At 34.0% G+C, this 13,077-nt stretch overlaps 4 protein-coding genes across 5 annotated transcripts; all 4 read right to left on the reverse strand.

The window, feature by feature from the left end:
* Positions 1-58: 58 nt before the first annotated feature.
* LOC125368685 lies at positions 59-1,231 on the reverse strand. Its single transcript, XM_048370182.1, has one exon. The coding sequence runs from the start codon at positions 704-706 to the stop codon at positions 380-382; it is 327 nt and encodes a 108-aa protein (XP_048226139.1). The 5' UTR covers positions 707-1,231; the 3' UTR covers positions 59-379.
* An 871-nt stretch (positions 1,232-2,102) lies between these two features.
* On the reverse strand, positions 2,103-2,816 carry LOC8269867 (histone chaperone ASF1). The gene has a single exon (XM_002512510.4). The coding sequence runs from the start codon at positions 2,587-2,589 to the stop codon at positions 2,203-2,205; it is 387 nt and encodes a 128-aa protein (XP_002512556.2). The 5' UTR covers positions 2,590-2,816; the 3' UTR covers positions 2,103-2,202.
* A 1,371-nt stretch (positions 2,817-4,187) lies between these two features.
* Positions 4,188-8,768, reverse strand: LOC8269868 (inactive glucose-6-phosphate 1-dehydrogenase 4, chloroplastic). Of its 2 annotated transcripts, none has more exons than XM_002512511.4 (12): positions 8,359-8,768; positions 7,569-7,836; positions 7,162-7,346; positions 6,891-6,985; positions 6,691-6,805; positions 6,359-6,564; positions 6,122-6,230; positions 5,972-6,009; positions 5,740-5,860; positions 5,459-5,661; positions 4,894-5,094; positions 4,188-4,773 (listed from the first exon to the last, which is right to left on the reverse strand). In XM_002512511.4, exons 1-12 carry the CDS (start codon positions 8,470-8,472, stop codon positions 4,533-4,535), a joined length of 1,896 nt encoding a protein of 631 aa, XP_002512557.2. In that variant the 5' UTR covers positions 8,473-8,768; the 3' UTR covers positions 4,188-4,532. The 2 variants fall into 2 exon arrangements, with proteins under 2 accessions (XP_002512557.2, XP_015570639.1); XM_015715153.3 differs by having other exon boundaries at positions 8,443-8,766.
* A 672-nt stretch (positions 8,769-9,440) lies between these two features.
* LOC8269869 (pentatricopeptide repeat-containing protein At2g13420, mitochondrial) lies at positions 9,441-11,393 on the reverse strand. The gene has a single exon (XM_002512512.4). It carries the CDS (start codon positions 11,286-11,288, stop codon positions 9,753-9,755), a length of 1,536 nt encoding a protein of 511 aa, XP_002512558.1. The 5' UTR covers positions 11,289-11,393; the 3' UTR covers positions 9,441-9,752.
* Positions 11,394-13,077: the final 1,684 nt, after the last annotated feature.

Consider the following 13,077-nt stretch of genomic DNA (forward strand, 5'->3'; position numbering starts at 1 on the left):
ATGCATCATCCACAAGGACCATTCTTAAGACCCATCACCTCTTTTCTGAATCATGAACTCATCACAAACTAAGATCTTTGTCGCATCTTGTTATTGACAAATAAATAAATTTTTGTTTCAATCTCATACAAAATCACAAATATATAACCAAAATATCCAACTGGTCTTGCTGCATATGAAGAGCCCTCCAGCTAGATGGCAATTTCGCCGCCCTCCCAGGGAAATTCGCTATTAACAAAAAAAGAGTTGTTTTTTGAGCTCTGAACATAAAAAATTTTCACTTGCAGCAAGAGTTGTATCATATAAAGATAAGCACCCTTAACTGAATGTTACCGAACCTTAGAAGGTAAATTTGCAAACCTGGGAATGGTCTGTGCCATTACAAAGAAAGATTGAGATCTAGCTCTTCCCTCTTCTTCTTTTCTTGTTCATTGTTTGAAGAAGTTGGTTGAGTTATATCAGCTAACTCCAGGCCTCCAAAATCTTCCAGCTGAAATGACGGAGTCCATACAGGTGTCTGCGTCTTCTTTGCCTTCTTCATTCTCTTGCGCGCCTCCGTTTCCCGCAAGCTGTTTGTCGAGAGATCGCGAGCATCTCTTAGCCTTCTAATTATGGAAAAGAACTTCTCAACCTTCTCATCATCATCAACAGCAAAACCTTCTTCCTGGGCAGGGTTGCCTTGCTTCATTTTCCTCTCTTTTTCCATGGTCAGCAGTATAATTTGCACCAAATCTCTTGTGACTGCTTTCTTCTGGTATTTCCTGTGCAGTGACTTTGTTACATTTTTATATAAAATGAAGTCAGCAATCAGAAAGAAATGGAGTCACTTTAGTTGGGACCTTTGTAGGGTGTAAGCCTTTCAATTTGGTCCAGTGAAGGTGATTGAAGTGAATCAACTTTCAATGCTTTTTACATTTCTTTTCAAAGTAGCCATGAATAATTGGCAGATTACATAGGAAATGGTATTCCTTTTCACTACATCACTCAAAAACACTCTCTCTCCTCCACCTAAAATAATAACTTTGTGTGTTGTATTCTGTTCCTTTGACACTGAATCTGATAACTATTGTCGGTTGATCCTTCCTCTTTATTGTTCTTTCAAAGAATCATGAGATAGCAAAAAGAAAAAAATAACGATGGTCTATTGGACCCTTGTGAACTGAAGAAAAATAAAAAGATTTTAGATAAGTGAAAATTTAATCTCCTGATTGCACGCAATCATTGAACTAATATTAATTTAATTAGCACCTTTAGTCCCGCTAATGTTTGGTCTTTCTTTTTTCTTGTAAAGGTCTAATGAGTATCATGAAGTTAAGACTATGGACAACAATTAAAGTTGCCAACAGTATCAGTAAAGAGACAAGCATCCGGCAAAAATATATATGCCACCACCAAGGTTGCCCTGCACCAAAGAAAGCAGCTTTATGTAATTGGCATAAAATAAATTGGTTCTAGACTGTGCAGTGGACCAAACTGAGGCCAAACTCGAACATGTAGCAATATTGCTGAGACCCAAAGGATTTATTTGTTTAAGATTTTGCTCCTTGTAAGAGCAGTTATCTCTTTCTTCCACATCTTCCACATATTTGCTGTCGGTGCACAATTTAGCAGTTAGTGAAGAAATCAGGCCACAAGGCCAAAGGCTCGTAGCTGCCAGTACCTTCAATAACATACCCGTATAAACTTTGCTTGTGTTTCTTTTCTTTCTTGTTTTGTGTGCCTCTCAAGACAAATTCATTTTGAAATTGTCTACTAGGTATTCTTTTTTAATTTCTTGGGGGTTGGTCTTGTCTTTTTCTTTTGAATGTTAAAAAGAAAAAGAAATGGAATCAAATCAGAATTTGAGATATGTATGACAAGAATGCAATTTGATCCTTCTTATTCTTTTTTTCTTTTTATTACTTTAATTTGCACACCCAATCTTCCACTTTTGTCAATGGAAATAACTCTGCCCATCTTCCTTCTAGCAAAAGGTCATAGCATCTGAAATCATCACATCTTGAACTGAGTAAACCTGAATGTCAGGATATGGAAAATGAAAGCCGATATTCACACAGAACGCCTTATGCAATTGTTAACATTTAGACAGTTCATAGTGGTGCTTTATCCGAATCCATTAATCAATATTACTATTAACAATGGGAAAATTTGACTATTTATTTTCATATTTCAACATGCTAATAAAAGCTTGTCCGGATAATCCTACAAAGAAAGATTCAAATCTAAGCCACTAATATCTCCTCCTCCTTCCTCTTCTTTCTTCTCTTTTTCTCTTTCTGGTTCTTGTTCTTCTGTTGTTTTAGAAGGACCTGCTTCCCTCTCTTGAACATTTCCTGTAAAATCTTCTGGCTGGAATGAAGGAGTCCAAGCTGCTGCAGCTGATTCAACTTTCTTCTCCTCTTTCTCTTTTGATCTACTGGAATCTCTTCTTATACAATCTCTTATTTCTTTTGAGCTTCTTAACAAAGCAAAGAACTTCTTCATCTTCTCTTCATCGTCACTGTCATCATCATCGTCATCTTCTTCTTCTCTTCTTTTTTCTTGTTCGTCAATATTCTCCATCTTTCTCTTCCTTCTTTCACTCTCCATGCTATGCTAGATAAGCTTCATCACTAAAACTAAGAAGGGAAATTGTTTTAAGAAATAGACTGTAGAAGTATCAAGTCTTTTCTTATTGGCAAAAGCTTAAAGAGCCATAACCATGCACATGATATATGCATGAACACGTTTTGGCCTGTAGCTAAGCTGAGCGGGTGACTCAGTAGCTACAAAAGCGTGTCAATTAAATTGACTCTATATAGGGTTGTCAGCACAAGTGGTTGTATCACCAAATAGACATCGAAAGAATAATGAATTTACAGAAGAAATGGCCATTAGTTATCTCACCTTCTTTTCTTGGTGGACCCTTGAATTTTACAGTCAGATTCAATTTAGTCCTTTTTAATCTCTAAACTCTTTTAATAGGTTCAGTATAACTATTTTTTAAGAGAATAAAATCCACGTGCTATAGAATTCAATTTGGTGACTCAACTTTTTGTGCAAGAACTCACTTAAAACAGGAACAAATTGAACCTATCTGAGAAATTCAAGAGTTAAAATGGCTGTAAAATTAAAAATAGTCAAATTGAACCTAATTACAAAATTTGAGGGTCAAGTTGAAGCTTATTCCTTTATTTGTATTGGGAATTTGGTATTAGTTAGATTAGAAAATGGAGGATGGGGTTTTGGGTAATTTGAGATGTGGGAGGTGGGAAGAATAAATAATAATGGCTAACATCAGCAGCATTAGCGTATAACGCAATATAACTGACCTAACAGAGGTGATGCAATCACTCGTGACATTATGTTATGTGGCGGCTTGCGGAGGAATTATGGGTCTCTCTAGAGGAGTACGTGACATCTGTTGGTGGGCCAATTCCATCAGCCTCAGCCTCCTCTCTGTGTTTGTTTAGATATTGCAGACGAAATGGTTTCATCTTTCGTATTCTTTGTTGATTGTTGTTTGTCTTTTCTTTTCTTGGTTTTGATGGCAAATATCTGCCTTTTATCATGTTGTCAGTCCATCCATTTGCCAAAAACACAGAGAGAAACACAAGGGCATCAATTGCTATTCTTGAGAAAGTAACAAGTTTCATTGAAAGTAAGGCCACTTGTTTTTATGGTCTTTCTGAACTTGTGATTTTCTATAGCTTTCTTGCCTATCCATTCAAACACCTATTTTATCACTGGATTGGTGAAACAGACACTCCATTAATAGACTACTGATAAACTAGTTAGTTCCTTATTAACACTTTTTAAAAAAAAATTACTTTTTTTTTTTTTTTCTTAAATTCAAGAGTTGCAACTAAATTAATTTGAGAACCCTTTCTCATGGGTAAATAGAAGGCAGGCTTACAAGGTTGGATTACTGATTCCTAACTAATTGAAATGAGCAACCAGACCTCAATTCTAGAATCAATCAAATTCGACTAATCCATAAACATGAGACCTTTCCTTTTCAAAATGAATGACTTAATCATGTGGGATCTCAATTTCACATGATTGTTGCTATGTCTTGAAGAACTCTTGGATTGATGCTCTTCTCTACCTTATTCCAATTATTGGATCAGCTAGGCTGGCAAATAATCTATCAGATAATTAACATTATTTAACTTTATAAGTAGATTGAATATTATAACGGAAAAACAGAGGAAAACAGGGCACACTTTATCATCTCTTCAACACTAGACCTGGGAGAAAACAATCCAATCCAAGTTTTTGAAAGTACCAAGTACAGCAGAAAACTTGCAGAGTCAAAGCAGGTAATATAATTTGTTGTCTTACAAGTACACCTTTACTATGGCCAACGTAACCAAGGGAAGATAGAATTTACCCTATGACAAATTTCAATCTCTAATTGAATTCCCTACATATAGGGATGCCTGAATCATGATCTAAACTTCTCCAGATCCATCATTCATTACTGTGCGGGTAGCGGACCGAGTATATATATTGTGCCTGTTTGAAGATGGCTCAGCCTCTGGTAAAAATCCTCAAGAATCGTCTGCCCATCGAACCCCATGTTTCGCCCAAAGATAGTATGCTCCAACTGGACCTCTTCCTCCTACTTCATAAAGCTCTGGTGTGATATTTTTATTGTCTATTTCATGAAGAATGGGAGTTAGAATGTTCCATGCAGCTGAAAGCTCATCACTTCTCATAAACAGATGGTTGTCTCCATCAATGACATCAAGAAGAAGATGTTCGTATGAATCAGGCACCTCCACGTTATACCTATGATATTTACATAGGGAGTTGCATGGATCATCAATATAAAAATGGTAAATATTTGGGAATTGCCAAGGAAATGTTAGTTTTACTACTAGAAGTACTAGAACATGAGAGTTCACTCACTTGTCCTTGTAGAGCAAATTAAGTTCAGAAGCATCCAACTGCAAGCCTAGTCCAGGAATCTTATTGTTTATTTTGACTAGGATGGCCTCATCAGGTGCATCGCACAAGATCAGCTCATTGGTGGCTAAATCAATGTTATGGCCAATGCGTTCACGATAAAGATTTCCAGGGACGTGATGGAACTGTATGCGTATCTCCAATCTGCATTTCAAAGCTAATGTTGGCGAGCTGATTCCTTATGGTAAAATCACATATTGTGTACCAATAATAAGTTAATAGACTACTATCACATAAATGCAAAGAAACAGAAATTATATGCACGCATTTTTTAACATAGCATTTTGATGTCTGAGTTTGAAACTATGTCTTCTAAACATACTCAAGAATTCTTTCATGTTTCACCATCCAAAAGAAATTTCCAAAAATAAGCATAATGGCATCTGAAAATTGGACATCACTCAGTAATGGAGAAGAATATATTTGCATAGTCAAGCTGAGGATGCTAAGAAGTTTAACTCATATTATTATATTACCACACAGCACTGGTTCTTCAATTAGTCTTTACCTGTGTTTCATGAGTCCCCTGCCAGTTTTTATCAGAAAAGGCACACCATCCCAACGTGCATTATCAATAAAAAATGCAGCAGCAAAAAATGTTGGGGTCAAACTGTTTAAATTTACATCAACCTTGTCTCCGGAGATAGCTTTATATTGCCCAAGGATGACATCACTTGGATCCAATATGCGAATGGACCTTAGAACCTTGACCTGAAAAGAAGCATCTAAATGACATGACATGGCTGAAATTTGTTTAACAAGAATGAGTTCTGTGTAAAGATCAGCTACCTTCTCATTTCGAATATCTTCACCATCAAGACTTATAGGAGGCTCCATAGCAAGTAATGCTATTGTCTGGAAAATATGACTATGCACTATGTCTCGAATGATCCCATAACCATCAAAATATCTGCAGAAGATAATGCAAGTTATGAAAAGATGTCATATTCAAAACCTGTAGTTCACTTAGTTCACTTAATTTGCTTGAAAGTACATGAAATAGCCCATTAACTATAATGACCTTCCAGTCTGCACACTGAGGTCTTCTGATAAAAGAACCTGCAAAAAACCACACCACAGTGCAGTGAGCACGGTATATTTTAATAGGCATGTTTCAGGTTTACCACATCATTACTAAACAAACAATTGAGCGAAACAAAAAGAAACTCACCTGTACATTTCGTATATAAGTTCGACTCCACAATGGCTCAAAAACTAGATTAGAGAACCTCAAAACAGTAAGGTTCTCAATGAGGTTTCTTCCTAAAAGATGATCTATCCTGAAATAATATCACTTTAAATCATATTCCTGTAAACAAAGTGAATAGCTACAATAGCTGTGAGGAAAAGAGTGAGAAGACACATGCACATGGACATGCAAAACATATATAGCAATGGGATTTAAGACCTGTATAATTGTTTCTCCTCAAATTTGAAAAGAAGATTTTTTGTAATTTGTTGAGAAGATTGTGCATTAAACCCAAAAGGTTTCTCTATTATTATACGATTCCAGCCCCTATAGGTTTGAGCATTATCAGCAACAGAAGATGCAACATCAAGAAGTGCTTCTTGCGGCACAGAAAGATAGAAAATCCTGTTTGCTTCATGTCCCCCCTGTGTGAAGTAAGCTGTTAGGGAATCAGTTATCATAAATTTCAGATTAAATGTTACATTTTAAAATAACAGACTTCGCATCCATAAACAAATTCCAAAATATGTATGTGATCAAGCCAAGCATACCTCAATCTGCTCCATTCTAGCATTTAGCTTTGACATCCCTTCTCTGTTGTCAAATCCTCCATCAAGGTAGTATGTCCTACTAAGAAAGGCATCCATTTTGTCTCCACAGTTCTGACTGAGACATTTTTGTACTCTTAAATCGCATCATATAAAATATTCTAAATAAATGAAACATTTTGTATATAAATAAAGAACCATACTGATCATCAATACGGCAAGACAAATTTGAAGCTATAATGGATCTCAGATCTTCATCCGTCAAATTCTTCCTTGAATAACCAAAGATAGCTAGATCCTGCAGCAATTTAACCAGTAGGACCAAGAGAATGATAAATTCATAACTCAGCTATTACCGCAACATGTTGGAATAAAATATCACTCAGCTATTGAGGTATTCCCAATGTATCCTTAAATATTAGAGCTGTTCAGCCAATAAACAAACAAAGCAACCAAATATCAGAGAAATCTGACCTCAGGTAGAAAGCCATTGTAATACAGAGCAAATAATGCTGGGAAAATCTTCCCCCTAGCCAACTCACCAGTAGCTCCTATGACAGCAACACTGAGAGATGTTGCTCTACCATCATCAATGGGAAAATTCAAGGAATGCCCTTGTGCCAAAGACGGAGCAGACTTTAAAGAAGAAGCTGCACTCACTGTACAATCAGGATGAAAATGAGTCAAAGAATTTTCTACAGGTTTTGGGATTGTTCTTATGGTTCTGTCTGTGGAAGTCATAGCATATCAATCTTTCACTACAAATAGAGAAGTTCTAAATCAAAGCTAAACAAACACAAAACACAGAGGGTCTAAGTAAATTCATTAAATAGAATACAGACACAATAAAATTACATATGTAGCAATGTGTCATTACTGACCACTGGATGCATTAATCTTCAGGCCTTCTCCAGAAACATGTCCTGCGTGTGTTGAAGTTGTTTCCAAATGATTGCTCAAGTGATCCTTATCTTGATTTTTTATAATCCCAAAGTCCTTCACAGGTCTACATTCTCTGTTGTGCTGTAGTAGATTAAGGCTCCTAAGTATCCGTAGCTTTAAGCCATGGAACCTTCGGCAGATATTGGCAGCTCCTCCACAGAGCACAACATGACTACCTTCCACAGAATAAATGTTGCCAACAAAGACCTGCATCCACCACCATCAGGCACCAACAACAAATTTTATGTCAGGTGAAACGCTTAAAAGAAAAGGGTTAATTCTCTAAGTTACAATGAGGAATCCATCAAATGAGGGGCAAGTAAATATAAATATTACACAACAACAAATTCATTATATCCGTTCCATGTAAAACAAAATGGGTAAAAAGATATGAAAGAGACCATTTATTGGTGATGGTCCCTAGCTAAAAGCAACAATTTTTAACTGTCGGACTGATGACTATCTTGATCCTTGCTAGATAACAAAATCTTCTTTTTGTTTCTGAATTATTATTACAATTCAAAAGCACTTGTAGAGAAGAAAAACTGATCAAATGCTGAAGCTAGTAAATCTCAAAGCAGGTCATACCCTATTTTGTTTACTATGCACAACTTTAAAGTACTTATTAGAAACTATCTTGTACAGACCTATTTTGATTGATCGTCTATTACATATATATAAACACAGTAAAGGATCATAGCTTTACTCATGTTTGAGTAAAACGCTCACCGGAAAGCTACAAGCAGAGACTTTAAAAGTACTGGGACAAAGTGGGATCGGTCTACTACTAACAGAAGAAGGAGAAATGGGTACCGGTGAATGTGAAAAAGAAACCGCCATCATTTCACCAGTCAAAGGATTTTTGAACTTTTTAATTCAAATTGTTAGAGGATCAAATTGGCCAGCCATGTAAGAAGAGAGATTTCTTCGACAATTAGATAGCAGCAGATTGGCGGTGGTGGAAAATGGAATTGGATTTCTTCCAGTGGCTGGTTGCTCCGACAGAGATACAGGTCCGACCCCGATGTTGATACACTGCGTTTTGGTTTTGTTGGTTTTGAACGGCAGGTGATGGTTCTGAAGTTGTGGGTGGAGTAAGCAATCAGTGGGCACAACAAGGAAAAAAAAAAAAAAAAAAAAAAAAGACATCATTTCGAGATTCGTGACGTTATCCGGTTATGCTATTTCTTTAATTCTCAATTTTCAGCCTTGTCTGTTAGTCAGTTAAAGTGGCGGGCTTTTGGTAATGTTACAAATAAGAAGCAAACGAAAAAATGTTAAAAAGAATTTATTTGTTTTAGGTTGAGAAAAAAATTTGTAGTTTTGAAAATAATATTATCAAGTGGAGTTATGTTATATTTTATATTTAAACTATTTATTATTTATAAAATTGAAATTTATCTGCTTTTTTAATTATTATTTTTTATTTTATAGTTAAACTGTATTATAAATTCCAGTCAAAAAATCATAAATTTGTGAATCTCAATGAAATTGAAAGAAAAAGGAAAAAAAAATGAACTAGCTTCTAAATTAATCATGAAATTAAGTAACTAACATCAAACTTATCCTAGTCACCTTTGCCCTGCCCTACAAGGAAAAAGAGAAGTTCATCAATGTTTTATTTCCACTCCCTTTTCTTTTTCTTTTTCCTTCATTTTCAATCATCCTAACCAAGTTAGCATGCATTAAACTTCAAAAAATCAATTATTATCATCATTATTGTTTATGCATAGACAACTTGTCATTTTCATTTGATGTAACTGTTTGATCTTTAAGTTTGACAATCGCTTGAAGTATACACCCTAAACGTAAGTGTATAATCAAAGTCTAATTAGCATTTTATCACATTATACCTGCACTTACAAGATCAAAAACTATAAGTTATGAAGGAACTTCGGCCAAATTTAAGAAAATAAAAAGATATTTGAGCAGAAACATGCTTCAAAAACGTCATTAATCCTTCTTGATCATCACAACACTTTCTGCTGTGTGTGTCAATTAAAGAGCCAACAGCATCATATTAGCTGTCTTTCCCAATGATTTCCTGAACTGGGTATCGACTTGCCTCTCCATACTCTGTCAAGAAATTCTGTCACTGTGTAAATTCAGACTCACATTGTTTATCATCTTCTATACGGCTTTAGGTGATAATTTGAAAATTCTGAACCAAATGCTATCGACTCTTCGTCGAGCTTCTTCTTCAACCGTCTCCAAGTTCTCAACATATTAGACTGAATTAGTCCTGCATAAAGCATCTCAAAAGTAGCCTTCTGAGGAAGCAATCCCTTCTCTATCATCTCCACAAAAAACTGACATGCCTTTTGCCACTTCTGTTTCTCGCATAGTCCATGAACCAACAATGTATAAGAATCCAAGTCTGGCCCCGAACCACTTGAACGTAAGTCGTTCCATATCTCATTTACAATATTGAATCGATTCAACTTCATAAACATCCCAAGCAATATATTATACGTATGCACACTCGGATCACACAAATTCTCCTGCCTGATTTTTCTATACAACTTCAGAGCAGTTTCTGGGTCCTTCCTTCCTCTATATTCTTTAAAGAAACAATTGTAGGTTGCCGCATTAGGGCTAACCCCATTTCTAACCATCTGTTCAAGCAACTCTTCAGCATCATCAATCCTCCCACAAGAACAAAGACACTTCAAAACCGAAGTATACGTAGCAACAGTTGGACAAATACCCATCTCCTCCATTAACTTCAACTTATCAACCGTCAACTGAGGCTTATGAGCTCTGCTGTAAACATGAAGCAATATAGAAAAACTAGTAACATCCGGTTCAATCCCTTTCTGACGCATTTCATCAAACACCTTGTCAGCTTTCATAATTGTCCTCTCAAACCTTCCCTCAGGTTGCAACTTCGCTCGCCTACAAATCCCATCTAATAAAACATTATAAGTAACAACATTAGCCTCGATACCCATCTCATCCATCTCTCTTATAAACCTCTCAGCCATATCAATTCTACCAATTTTACACCACCCATATATTAAGACAGTATAGATTCTGACATTTGGTAAAAATCTAAACTTTCTTTTATTAAAAACCTCAACAGCTACTTTGATATAACCATATTTACATAGAGTATCAAGCAAGAAACAAAAATGGGTCTGGTTAACAGTCTCAGCAATAAAAGATTCCATGTCATCAAAAGCACGAATCGCCTGACGAGTAAAACCGGCAGAAATTAATCTACGAATAAGAATCAAGAAAGTATGTGAATTGGGTTGGAGGTTATTTTGGTCCATTTGAATAATAAGCTGCCAAGAAACGTCAAATTGGCGAACTTTGGAGAGAATGTCAATGATGAGATTGTAAGTGGTGGTATTGACTGAGGAGGAAGGGAGAGAAAGGGAATAGTGGAAAAAGGAAAGGGCGATTTTGGAATTGTGACGGAGACGGAGGAGGGTTTGGTGAAGAAGTGAAGAAGAGAGAGTGATACCGTGAAGTTGGAGTGACGATTCCATTGCGTGAAATGGATTGTGGTGGTTTAGGAGGATTTCAGAGACTATTTCAGCGTCATTTGAGGGTTCGAGAGAAGGGAGAGAGAAGGTGGAGAAGAGACATTGCACGCGTAAATTAGGAGGGGAAGTCAAGAGGGTGCGAGTTTGTGATAATAATCTTATCGCCATTGTTGCATTCAACTCAAAATTTTCTCTTCGCCTCTGAGAATTTGATTGCAACCACGCGACGAGGAAGACGCAAATAAAGCCAACTTTTTTAAATATCCTAAAATCAAAAAAACAATTATTATTTTTAATGAATAAATTTCTCTAGAAAAAATATTTTTTTGTTTATCTTTAATGTGATTATTCTAATTTATTTTATTATTTTTTTCGATTATCTTCAGTTATTTTTTAGTCGGTCGATCTAAAAAACAACAAAAAAATTAACTAGAACTATAAATATGAAATAAAAAAATAAAAATTATATAATTAATTTTTACTATTAACACAATAAAACTGAAAAGAAATAAAAAAATATTATAAAATTGATAAAAAAATATAAATATTTTTATTTCCTTAAAAATTTAAGTTGTATAATAGTTAAAGTCTAATTTAAACCTGCTTAGTCTCTCTCCATTAAATAAATTATTGAATTTGAACTTAGATTCTATCACAATTTTAAAAAATAAAAATAAGAATTTTACTAATGTAAACTATATTAAAAAAATTTGATACATTTAAACACAATTTTATTTTATTTAAATTTTAGTATATGTTTTTTATTTTAAAATTAAATATATATAAATTTTCATTTATGCTTAATTCCAAATCCGAATAGTAAATGTTGGTTTATTATTTAAATTCTTAAATAAAAATCATAATTTCTTGAATCAAACTCTGTATTATTCAAAAAAATTTATTTTGCCATAAAAGTTAAATTTCATCGAACATTAAAAAGACAAAAACTAATAAAAATTAAATTTCAAGCAATACAGCAGTAAATATAAAGTTTAATTCAGAAATGTATATATGTGTACAAGTTACTTTAATTGACCCAAATTGAAAAAGCCTTCAACAATAGAAAAAGAAACCAATTTCTTCAACCTGCAAATTAAGATGTCAAGATCTACTAAAGTTTCAAGTCTAAACTAGTTTCCTTAGTTAATCATTAAATTTGAAGTCTTATTTCATCAGTTTTGAAGTTATCCTATTATACTTATTTTCAATTCAAAGAAACATACCCACCAAAGATTTGCTTCTTATTCTTTCACTTTTCTTGTTTTTTTATATTAAAATTTTAGTTTTTAGCCGATCATATTTAATTCCGCGGTGGTTTTTTTATATTTTATATTAATTAATTTTAATAAATTAATATTAATATTTTTAAGGAGTTTAATAGTATTCTATTATGAATGAGTTTTATGGCTTTTTATTATAAGAATATTAAATTCACTCTTTATAGGAGCGATAAAAAGAAAAAAAATTAATTCGACATTCAAATAATTAGACTTTTAAAAAATATATAGAAACTCTATATTACAATATATTGTTTCATCAACGTGATTAATGATTGCTAGAAATAAATTTTTTTATATATTTTTTTATGTTTAAAAACTATTTTTATTTTTATATTAATATTAATTTTCATTGGTAGAATATTTATATTTTATTTAAAAAAAAATTAATTGTTATGTGAAAGTACTTCTTAGACCTTAGTTCAGTAGGAGCTTCATAGGTTAGATTTCAACATAGAAATTATGATTGAATGGGCTTTTTATAAATTAAAAATGATATAAAGCCACAATCAAATTAATGGATAAATGTAGAAATAAATTGTATTAGAATGTCTGTGCATAGTGTAACTTAAATGATTAAGAAAATGTAATAATTATAAATAGAGAATGTGTAGGTAAGAACCATAACAGACCACAAACAATGAATCAAAACAAAAGACAGTGATGATGATAGTAGTTGA

This window comes from Ricinus communis, chromosome 10 (genome assembly GCF_019578655.1).
Source record: "Ricinus communis isolate WT05 ecotype wild-type chromosome 10, ASM1957865v1, whole genome shotgun sequence".
Taxonomy (NCBI): Eukaryota; Viridiplantae; Streptophyta; class Magnoliopsida; order Malpighiales; family Euphorbiaceae; genus Ricinus; species Ricinus communis.